The following is a 12,623-nucleotide window of genomic DNA, read 5'->3' on the forward strand; positions in this document are numbered from 1 at the left end:
AGTTTGTTGTCAGTTGTCTTAATTAGGGTTGGTTATGTAATACCCCCTTCGGATCTGATTATAGTTGAGGTGTTGTCTCATAAACCTAAGATTAAATATTAATCTCCTGTGTGTTATTGTGGTGGAACAAGGAGGAGCTATACTGACTAAAGTATTTTAATGCTTCATTTAAATGTGTACCTTGTACCCTCATGAAGCCCAGGGCTCAGCCAGCAGTGGTAAGCAGGATCATGAGATTCACCACAGGTAATTTATCACATTATATTGCAACGATTGTGTAATGTAAAAGTCAGGAAAGGCATTTTAAGAGTTTTATTTTTACAAAGAGTTTATTTTTGCAAAGAGGTAGTGACAACAACCTTTACTGTATAAAAAGTGAATGTAGTAGAATGGTCTGTACGTCTGATATATTAGCAGTGTAATTATTATTAGTAGTAGTATTTATATATGATGCACACTCCTTAAATCCGACCAATTGGAACATTATTTTTTAAAGATTTTGTATTAAGTTTCATCATTTTCAGCAGTCAAAGATATTTATATACAATTATGTAATTTTGGTGATTTCTTCAAAGCTCCTTTGTACAAATATAACATTTTTCCCCCTTGAGGTTTTAAAACTAGAAGTGTAGACAAAAATAAGCACTAGAGAGCTGAGGCTTTTCCTTTTGAACTCTGATCTCAAGTCTTGTCCGCATTTTTTTTATTTCTAATCACATTTCGTAGTCAAATTCTTAAGTGTTTAGTTTAACTTAAAGCAGCCTGTGTAGATTTTGTCTTGCAGTGCATCTCACAGGCAAATATTGGAAACAAAGCCCTGCCAAGAACTGCATGTTTAGTGGTTTTAGATCCATGGAAATGACCAAATAGAAATAATGTGGCAAGCTTGTACATGTTTAAGCAGAAAGGCTCAGTATTTAATTATTTCAGGAAAACAATTTGTCCTCTGAAATTTGGAAAATAATATGCAGTTGCTGGTTTTCAGTCACATGCCACTAGAAAATGGTTAATATTAAACCGTATTGAAGACTTTTTCTTTTGTTTTTGAAAGTTGTTGCATCCCTTCTGATATTTCTGAGTAGACATGGATCACTTTCTTAATACCTTTTAATTGTTTACTATCACAGAACCAGCAGATACCCCAGAATTACCAAAGTAAGTCTCCAGAATGCTCTTAAATGTGACCTTTTGACCTCTGATTGATTATCCTACTTGACCACTCTAATGATTACTGCATAAGCAGCAATATGGTTTACTTAAACTAGTCAATAAATTATCTTATTTTTGGTTTGTTAACATAAAACATGTACAGCAAAGTGCAAATGTTTTCACAGGAAGTTCACCTTCAACCCAAAAGAAGGGATTGACAACCCTGCATTAGTGATCTCTGATGACTCAGGTAATCATTTTCATCCAATCAGTGACTGATATATAATTAACGATTGAAAGAAAAAAAGACTACATATGAATACTGAATGAATTGTCTCCAGAGCCTGATGTGCATCCGCGGATGTGTGTTCTGAAGCGGGAAGAGGGTCAGGGCTTCGGCTTCTACCTGAGTAAGGACGCTGGCTGCAGGGGACATGTGGTGCGCCAGGTGGAGCCTTGGAGCAGCGCAGAGCGGGGTGGGCTGAAGAAGGGGGACCGTATTTTGGAGGTCAATGAGGACTTTGTGGATGACAAGGAGCACTCGACTGTAAGAGCACTTCCTTATGCAAACATGAGACTTTTGTATTAAACACACGGACACTGGAATACAAATGATATTGCCAAGTAGATGCAAAGCATTAAAGGGATAGTTCACCCAAAAATTCTCTCATATTTACTTAACATCATGTTGTAGCACAGGGCTCCAGACAAAAAAATCGAGTAAGGAGCCATTGGCTCCTATAAAAGAAAAACTTAGGCGCCAAATTATTTTTTTAGGTGCCACAGAATAAAAGTGGTTTATTTTATTATTATCATTTTATTTTTCCCCCCTATTTTAACATTTCAATCATTTTGTCATGTGTTTATGTCTTATCTTTTCTAGGCTTTATCAGCATTTTAATCCATCTTGTAGATGATCAGGTCGACCGGGGGACTAAGGTTCACTTAAAGTGTGAATTAAATGTCTTTTACAACTTGAAATATACAGTCACAAAGAATTGTTCGTTACACAGAATCTGTACCAATATCATGGACCATAAGCATCACTTGGCAACTGAGTGCAGTGCATCCTATAAATGTTGTCACGTCTTTCACACATTCAGTCTGTTTTTCTTCATTAGTAAAATGCAATTTTATAGGAGGAGTTGAATCATGTACAACAGAATAAGTAAAAATATTAATATGCAACAGCGCATAAATATAGCAAAACGCTCCTCTTTATAGTTATTTTTCTAGCTAACTGATGAGTTTATGGACACTGAGTGGTTATTCTGTGGTAAATGTATTACAATGCAATGTTTACAAGCTTTATACATTTCCTCAGTTTCAAACAATGAGCTTTTACATTTTACTGAAAAACATTTCAGTAAGTTGTACTATAGGCTTTCTTATTGCCTACCTTTTGATCATGTTCATTTCATACTATAGTAGTAAATCGAAATATATAATGGGTTCACTTGCTGTTTTAACTGAGGTGCTAAAGAGATCGCGCCTGAGCATTAAGTGCAATACTCTCCGCTCGCGCGATCCGGACGCATACACGGACCGTGTGGACGCGGGGTACTGGTGTTTATACCGAAAGTGTGTGCTTGTGGTCCGCATTAAAGAGCACCCAAACCGCATCATTTGAATTTCGTAGCATTTTAAAGCTGATACTTTGTTTATTAAAAAGTAAGACAGCACAAAGCTTTTTGCGATTACTGGATGGCAAGTGCGCTTCAAATAACAGGAAGCATTAACAGAACACAGCATATAGACTAAGATCTCGATAAGAAGATCGACCGGACAAGTGTAAATGCATCTGGTTGTTGAAACCACATATGGTAATTTAACTCCTCCCATAATATTAAAATAATAGACGTGTGAGATCGTTTTATAGGCTATATGGCATGTTATAGTCAGATATGACAGCGCAATGCAACACGCATCACCGCGGATGAGTAGCGGAGTATTTCTTCAGCAAGCGACGCGCAAACTGAATGAACCTGAAAGTAAGCCGCAGACGCTCAACACACAATCTTCTTCATTAAAAGTAGCGAGACTAGCCTATCTTTCCAGTGCTGATGCCGCGCGCTCTCTTGATATTGAAATTAGCTGATAATTAATAAAATTATTCATTGACGTGAACTCCGTTATATTTGCATATGAAGCGGGAATTGAAGAACGGATTTATATCCGTTTTGCGAAGACACATTTATGTGGCCAAGTGTAAATGGGGAAACGTTTTAACAAATCATATAGATATCCGATCAGAGAAAATGCATGAAGTGAGCAGGTGTAAACAGGCCCTTTCAGGTCTCTCTCACTGCTTTCAGCAGATGTGCGGCAGAGACAATGACTGTTTGAAACTCTTTTCCAGTAAAACTTTGATGCGCATGGTCTTATGTAAGTTTAATACGTGAACATAACAAAAGATGTGAGCGCAAAACAATCGGGAAAAAAGTCCTTTCATGCAAATTATATATAGTCGCCAGTGGCGACCTCAGCAAAAACTTCACTCGCAAATTAATATTTTTGGTCGCAAATGCGACCATTTTAGTCGCAGTTTGGAGCCCTGTAGCACATATGTGACCTTTCTTGTGTCAAACACAAAAGAAGCTATTTTGAAATATGTCTGTTTTTTGGGTTTTTTTGCTCATACACAATGGCTACAAAATTACAAATAAATTGACATGACCGCTGACGAATATTAGAAAATACAGGACTACTGATGCGTGATACGACTGACCAGTGAGAATCAAGTATCCCAGAGATTGGTGTAAAAAATATCATTACATTCGTAAAAGTACAACAGACATTCAGTAACTATATACTGTGCATTAACATGAACTGACAATTAATAATACTGCATTAGCTATATCTGTTAGCACATCTAACATTAACAACGAACAGTTGTATTTTTATTAATATTAGCAAAGATTAATAAATATTATAACAAATGTATTGCTCATGGCCAATTAATGCATTGTGTTACCAGTATACCTTACTGTGCATTATATTTAGTCTTGTAGGTGTGTAACCTGTGCCTTGTTTTCAGGTGGTGCTGAAGGTGCAGGCGTCTGGGCTGAAGCTATATCTGTTAGTGCTGAGTGCTCAAGATTATGAGTTTGCAGTTTCAGAGGGAAGAGACCTCATGTTGCTCGCCAGCGCTTACCGTCCCATAGAGGGCTGTTCTCGCCCACGGTTGTGTTACATCACTAAAGAGCCTGGCAGCGGCTTGGGCCTCAGCATCATTCCAATTGAAGGTACTGCTCCTTTCTAAACATATGTTTGAAGCTAAGAATAATGTAATTTTTACATTTATTTAATTAAAATGACTAGTTTATTATTCACGTAAGAAGTGGTTTATCAAGACTTTTCACTGAAGAGGACATACAACCCGAATTCCGGAAATGTTGGGACGTTTTTTAATTTTGAATAAAATGAGAACTAAAAGAATTTAAAATCACAAGAGCCAATATTTTACTCAAAATAGAACATAGATAACATAACAAATGTTTAATTTGTTTTGTTTATGCACAAAATGAGCCCATTTCAAATTTGATGCCTGCTATACAGGTCTCAAAATAGTTGGGACGGGGGCATGTTTACTATGGTGTAGCATCTCCTCTTCTTTTCAGAACAGTTTGAAGACGTCTGGGCATCGAAGTTATGAGTTTCTGGAATTTTGGTGTTGGAATTTGGTCCCATTCTTGCCTGATATAGGTTTCCAGCTGCTGAAGAGTTTGTGGTCGTCTTTGACATATTTTTCGTTTAATGATGCTCCAAATGTTCTCTATAGGTGAAAGATCTGGACTGCTGTCAGGCCAATTCAGCACCCAGACTCTTCTACTATGAAGTCATGCTGTTGTAATAGCTGCAGTATGTGGTTTTGCATTGTCCTGCTGAAATACACAAGGTCTTCCCTGAAATAGACGTTGTCTGGAAGCGAGCATATGTTGCTCTAAAACCTTTATATAACTTTCAGCATTCATAGTGCCTTCCAAAACATGCAAGCTGCCCATACTGTATGCACTTATGTACCCCCATACCATCAGAGATGCTGGCTTTTGAACTGAACGCTGATAACACGCTGGAAGGTCTCCCTCCTCTTTAGCCCGGAGGACACGGCGTCCATGATTTCCAACAAGAATGTCAAATTTGGACTCGTCTGACCATAGAACACTTTTCCATTTTGAAATACTACATTTAAATGAGCCTTGGCTCACTGGACATGACGGCGCCTCTGGACCATGTTCACATATGGCTTCCTTTTTGCATGAAAGAGCTTTAGTTGGCATCTGCAGATGGCACAGCAGATTGTGTTTACCGACAGTGGTTTCTGGAAGCATTCCTGGGCCCATTTAGTAATGTCAATGACAGAATCATGCCGATGAGTGATGCAGTGTCGTCTGAGGGCCCAAAGACCACGGGCATCCAACAAAGGTCTTCAGCCTTGTCCCTTATGCACAGGGATTTATCCAGTTTCTCTGAATCTTTAGATGATGTTATGCACTGTAGATGATGAGATTTGCAAAGCCTTTGCAATTTGACGTTGAGGAACGTTGTTTTTAAAGTATTCCACAATCTTTTTTACACACTCTTTCACAGATTGGAGAGCCTCTGCCCATCTTTACTTCTGAGAGACTCTGCCTCTCTAAGACATCCCTTTTATAGCTAATCATGTTACAGACTTGGTCAATTAACTTAATTAGTTGCTAGATCTTCTCCCAGCTGAATCTTTTCAAACTTTCTTGCTTTTTCAGCCCTTTGTTGCCCCTGTGCCAACTTTTTTGAGACCTGTAGCAGGCATCAAATTTCAAATGAGCTCATTTAGTGGATAAAAGTGTAAAAGTTGTTCGTTTAAACATTTTTTATGTTCTATTGTGAATAATATATTGGCTCATGTGATTTGAAAGTCTTTTAGTTTTAATTTTATGCAAATTAAAAAAACGTCCCAACATTTCGGGAATTCGGGTTGTATATCAATATAGGGAAGGGAAGTGGTGTGTGGCCAAGTATGGTGACCCATACTCGGGATTTGTGCTCTGCATTTAACCCATCCAAGTGAAACTATAATAGTGAACTACAGTAGTGAACACACACCCGGAGCAGTGGGCAGCCAATGCTGCGGCGGGAGCAGTTGGGGGTTTGGTGCCTTGCTCAAGGGTCTCACCTCAGTCGTGGTATTGAGGGTGGAGAGAGTGTTGGTTATTCACTTCCCCACCTACAATCCCTGCCGGACCTGAGAATCGAACCCACAACCTTCGGGTTACAAGTCCAACTGTCTATCCATTAGGCCACGACTGCCCTTAGAAACATAAATGTTCCAAATAAAATGTCTTTGGCAACACCACATTTTACTGATATAGCATAAACATTTTCATGAACAGATACTTAAAATCACAAGTAAGATATGTACACATCTGGAGGTGTAATATTCAGGGCTTTAAATTATATTGTATTTTTTATCTTATATTTCCATGTGGGTTTAAATGCAGTGATTTCATTATTACAAAGCATTTATTTATTTACGCCAGTTTTTTATTATAGTACTGTAATAGTACACTATTATAGTTTTATTAATGCTTAGAATTAGGTTTTATTTTTATACAGTATTTTCTATTTTCATTAAAGATTTTAATTGCATTTTTATTTTAGTTAACATTTGTGTATTTGTATATTTGTGTGTGTGTATATATATATTTTTAAAGTTAACAATAATAACCACACACATTCACTAAAAAAAGTAGTACACTCATAAAACAGAGGAAATCAGTTTGGGTCGAGAGTAAACACACTCTTGGATAGGCCTGTTGTTTATTTATGTACCCTTAGATTTTATGATGTCCAAGTACACAAAATGAGAAACTTCTCCCCTAGAAGAGATGTTAAAAAATAGTTGATGCACTACTTCAGGGAATGTTTCATCATAGTGTATGCATACATGGATCATTGTGGACAGTTCTGGTTCATTTTATTCAATACTGTATGTGAGAGTAGGGGAGCGAGGCCGTTATCGTCTCAGCCCAGTGACTGATGGTCCAGCTGAGAGAGCAGGAGTCCAGAATGGAGACAGGCTGATCTGGATCAATGGCGCTATGATTTCAGCACTCAGTTATGCAGCACTATCAAAAATAGTAAGTACACTTGTATAGTATCTAATACCTTACTTATATTGTAATCTCCAATGCTTTCTGTTTTTGGGACATTAGAACTTCTAGATTTCACTTTGTTCCATCAGGTGAAGAAATGTGAAGACCATGTGACTGTCTTGGTAATTGACAGCAGGAGTGAAGTTTGTTATAATCGCATGGGGTTACCCATAATACCTGCTTTTGCCAAAACACATAATCTACCCTACAGACCAAAAACACTACACCTGACTCAAGGACCACAAGGATACGGGTTCCTCCTAAGACAAGAGAAGTTACGATCTGGACGTATTGGTGAGAAATCGCTGATTCTTAACCAGTGTTATTATTATTATTATTATCTAAAATTAAAACTATTAAAACATTTTTGTTTATTGAAAGCTAATATATAATAACATTTTAATAATATAATATTATAAAATATTAGACGGAAAATCGTCTGTATTAGATGAGATGCTGTCTTGGTAACTAACTCAAAATAAGTTTAAATTGGAAATGAGTAAAAATAAACTTAAACTAAAACTAAAACCAAAATAAAAATAATTGTAGCTTAAATAGTAATATTACAAATAAAACTACTAAAAAAAGCACTTAACACAAATATCATTAAATGAAAAATGAATTCAATGTAGAAAAATTGATAAAATTATATAAATGAATTAAAAAAAGGAAAACAAGAATATAAAAATAAAAGCTATTTCAAAATATTATAAACTAAATCTAAAAACTATAATAGCATATAAAAAAATACTAAACTAATGTTGTTCTTTAGTGCAGGGAAACATAATATTGTTCTTTAGTGCACAGTTTTCTAACAGTTTAACTAATCATTTGATATAAAATAAAAAAATATAATATTTTAAACATGTTTTTAGTATAAATAAAAAATGAACAATATAAAACGTATAAGCATTTAATATTATTGTTATATATAAATTGTATTGTAAATATTAAATAAAATGTAATATTAAAATTATTTGAATTACTAATGAATTAATATTAACATATTTAATTCATATTTATATAAAATAACAGTGAAATATCATTCTTAGGACTGGTTTGTAATCATGTGATTACCATTCTATTGATTCTGTTGATAGCTTTTATGTTTCTCTTCAGGTTTATACATCCTGCATACTTCAATGGTATGTAAAATACATTTCCAGAAAATATTTTACACATTTTATTTTCATTTATATACTGTATATACAGTCATGGCCAAAAATATCAGCACCCTTGCAATTCTGTTAGAAAATGCAACACTTCTCTCAGAAAATTGTTCCAATTGCAAATGTTTTGGTATTCACGTGCTTATTGTTTTTGTTTGCATTGCAACAACACAAAAAAAAAGAAAAAAAAGAAAAGTCAAACTTGATAAAATTGTAAGAAATAATTGCTTTTCAAGCATGTGATGCTCCTGTAATTTGTATTTAGACACACCTGTGGCAAGTAACAGATGTGGGCAATATAGTAATCACACTTGCAAGCTATTAAAATGGAGAAAAGTTGACTCAACATTTGTGTTGTGTGTCACACTGAGCATGGAGAAAAGAAAGAAGTGTGAAGAGTTGTCTGTGGATTTGAGAGAAAAAATTGTGGAAAAACATGGACAATCTCAAGGCTACAAGTCCATCTCCAGAGATCTTAATGTTCCTGTGTCCACTGCATTCAATATCATCAAGAGGTTTACAGCCCACGGTACTGTAGCTAACCTCCCTGGACGTGGATGGAAGAGCAAAATTAATGAAAAATTACAACAAAGGATTGTTCGAATCGTGGATAAAGAACCCCGATTTACTTCCAAACAAATTGAAGCTGATCTGCAGACACAGACATAGTGATCTCGCACTATCCGTCGCCATCTGAATGAAAAGGGACGCTATGGTAGGAGACCCAGGAGGACACCACTGCTGACACAAAGGCATACAAAAGCAAGACTGGAGTTTGCCAAAACTTATGTGACAGAACCACAATCCTTCTGGGAGAACGTACTGTGGACAGATGAGACAAATGTAGAGCTTTTTGGTAAAGGACATCATGGCATTGTTTACAGAAAAAGAAATGAGGCCTTCAAAGAAAAGAACACAGTCCCTACAGTCAAATATGGTGGAGGTTCAAAGATGTTTTGGGGTTGCTTTGCTGCTTCTGGCACTGGATGCCTTGACTGTGTGAACAGTATCATGAAATCTGATGATGATTACCAAAGAATTTTGGGGCGCAACGTAGTGGCCAGTGTCAGAAAGCTGCGTCTCCACCAGAGGTCATGGGTCTTTCAGCAGGACAATGACCTGAAACACACTTCAAAAAACACTCAGAAATGGTTGCAAACAAAGCGCTGGAGAGTTCTAAAATGGCCAGCAATGAGTCCAGATCTGAATCCCATAGAACACCTGTGGAGAGATCTCAAAACAGCAGTTGGGAGAAGGCGTCCTTCAAATCTGAATGACCTGGAGCAGTTTGCAAAAGAAGAGTGGTCCAAAATTCCAGTAGAGAGGTGTAAGAAACTCGTTCATGGTTACAGGAAGCGATTGATTTCAGTTATTTTTTCCAAAGGGGGTGCCACCAAATATTAAGTTAAGGGTGCCAATAATTTTGTCCAGTGCATTTCTCGGGTTCTGTGTGGAATAGTATCAGATTTGACTTTTCTTCTCAGTTTTTTTGTGTTGCTCCAATGCAAAAAATAAATAAACAAACGTGAGTACCAAAACATTTGCAACTGCAACAATTTTCTGAGAGAAGGGATGCATTTTCTGACAGAATTGCAAGGGTGCCGATATTTTTAGCCATGACTGTATATATTTCATAATATAAATAGTTCTCTATTTAAAATATAAATGGGTCTTTATTTGAAATATAAATTAAAAAATAAAATAAAATACAAAATATATAGCTGCTTTAGGAAAAAGTATCCATCGCAAATGGATTATGGGGGTCCATGGCATCACACGTTTTTGTAAATGCTTTTAGATGTGCCACTAATCAGAAAACACAGCAGACATTATATTTCCCTCACTTTGTGATATGTTCGCTCTATAGATCATGTATTACGAGAGATCGACCCCTGCAGCCCAGCTGAGACTGCAGGAATGGAGGACGGAGAGCTTGTGCTAGCTGTAAACGGCGAGCAGGTGGAGGATGCAGAGCATGAGGGCGTCGTCAGCAAAATACGGCAAAGCCGCCAGCAGGTCACCCTAACCACCATCTCCATCCCTGGCAGAGACTATTACACACAGGTGCTTACATGTACACGCTTTCACACGCAAATGCTCATACAGAAAAGAGAAGCGATAACATTCAGCTTGCCAACAGCTGCTAAATCAACATATTTTTCCTCTGACTGAAGACATTTGACCCTGAGGGCCAACCAAGGGCCTAAACTCAAGCTCCTAATTCTTATAGTACACACCAAAACAGGTGTTTTTACAATTTAATGAATCTACTGTTTGGAATAGACACTGGACCCCAGGGAATGGGTGGGGTCGCTGTGACCTAGATAACATAAGGAATCACTCTTCTTGATGTATTTGCTTGGATTTACCACTGAGAGAGTGTCTGTTATTTGATCCACTTCAGCTAGGTATTTCTCCATTGCTGTTCTATGAAGACCATATTCCGAAACAGGAACAGTTTCCTAATCCTCCTTCACCACATCAAGAGGGACACCAAAATCCACCACATTCTCGACTTTGTGTCCTTCACAAGGAGGTTGCGGGATTTGGTTTCAAACTAGGCTGTGTTCAGAATAAGCCTGGGACATATATCGGTCAGGTACTGTAAGCATTATATTTAAAAAGCATCTGCTAAATGCCTTAAATGTACAATTAAATGGAACAGAGTGTGGCAGTGATTATATATTTTTAGTATAGGCCTCCCCAGAAGTTAGTATCACCTTGGTTCCTTCTTCCTTATTGCAGAAGCTAAGCTCTGTAATCAACAAAAGTCTGTAATCATTACGTTTATCTTGATAATCTTCACAAATGAACAACTTTTGAAGCTTAAATACAACCACACCAGAATTAAAAAGGTAAATGTAGGTTATAAACAAACATGGTCACATGACACAAGTGCCACGACTATTGCGTTTTTGACTGCTCTTTCTGTCTTTATTTTAAAATACATTTTCCCTGAAACTTCAGGTAAAAATAATTTGCAAGAGTGCGATTCTAAAAACAACAAGGCTGTAAAAGTGGACTAGTAAGTAGATGACTTCTGTTTGGCATGATGACATTAATGTCTCTGACAGTCCTATTTAAAATCTGTTAACCACATATCTTATTTCTGGCATTTAACCAAAAAAAACATTAAACCATTAAAAAAAACAGAAGCAGAAGTGTCAAAATGCTAACTCATTTCTGGATTTTAGACTACAAAATATGTCATCTGTTCAGCACTCTATTGCAAAAATGACTGTTTTCACACAAGTCTCATTGAACACGCCCCTCATCTGCCATTGGCCAGACAATAATAGTCCTGCCCCCAAACTCATGCCATTGGTTAAGTGATGCTGGGTTGGTATACTCAAACAAATAGAATAGTATTTTGATAGCATCACAGTATGTATATTTTGTGGATAGATAACTTTTTAACTTTTTTAAATAGAAATATAAGATAAAAATAGGAATATTAATAATATATAATAGTCAACATTTGAAGTTGATCAAAACCTTTCATCAAAGTTGTCCTAAAACCTAAAAGCGTTCTTGTCTTAGAACAACTTTGATGAACTTTTTTGATCCACTTCAAATGATGACTACTGTATTTCTTTTCGCAATTTAAAAACAGAAAAAATAAGACTATAGATTTAAAAATGCTTTTCCATGTCTATGAAAAACATACACATGTAATTCTCCTTCTGGTTTATAGGTGATGACGGGGAGTGCAGGAGAGAAAGCAGGGTTGTGTGAGGGAGATGTGGTTGTAGAGGTGAATGGACAGAATGTGGAGGAAGAGTATTTTGATGAAGTGGTGAGGTTGATAAAAGAGGGAGGAACTCCTCTCAGTCTGCAAGTCATGGAGGGACTCGGATATGAGAAACTGAGAAACGCCAGACAGACTGTAAGTTCATGACTCAATCTTTGCAGTAACAAAGTAAGACTTGCTCACACACATACATGGATTTTGTCATTTCAGGATTATTTTTTTAAATTTAAATATTGTCTTTCAGGTTCCAGATGCTTCACAAGATGATTTTGTGTGAATTTATATAGTCAGGTAAAACATTTTGTTATTAATTTAACATTTACTGTAAAATGATCATTTTTTTTTAATGTAAAATAAAACTGCATACCAGTAAACCCTCCTCTCTGCCAGAGATCATGTGGCTAATGTGTCTATGTGGCT

At 36.6% G+C, this 12,623-nt stretch overlaps 1 protein-coding gene across 1 annotated transcript; it reads left to right on the plus strand.

The window, feature by feature from the left end:
- Positions 1 to 172: 172 nt before the first annotated feature.
- Positions 173 to 12,588, plus strand: LOC306853818 (Na(+)/H(+) exchange regulatory cofactor NHE-RF4-like; the record flags this gene model as incomplete). The annotated part of the gene is given in 11 exon segments (XM_079391466.1): positions 173 to 246; positions 1,335 to 1,399; positions 1,491 to 1,696; positions 4,187 to 4,394; positions 7,132 to 7,268; positions 7,373 to 7,577; positions 10,320 to 10,516; positions 10,857 to 11,051; positions 12,147 to 12,347; positions 12,351 to 12,371; positions 12,448 to 12,588. Coding segments are annotated over 11 exon segments (1,542 nt in total). The 3' UTR covers positions 12,481 to 12,588.
- Between the last annotated feature and the right edge of the window lie 35 nt (positions 12,589 to 12,623).

The sequence above is a fragment of the Barbus barbus genome (assembly GCF_936440315.1).
Source record: "Barbus barbus genome assembly, chromosome: 34".
NCBI lineage: Eukaryota > Metazoa > Chordata > Actinopteri > Cypriniformes > Cyprinidae > Barbus > Barbus barbus.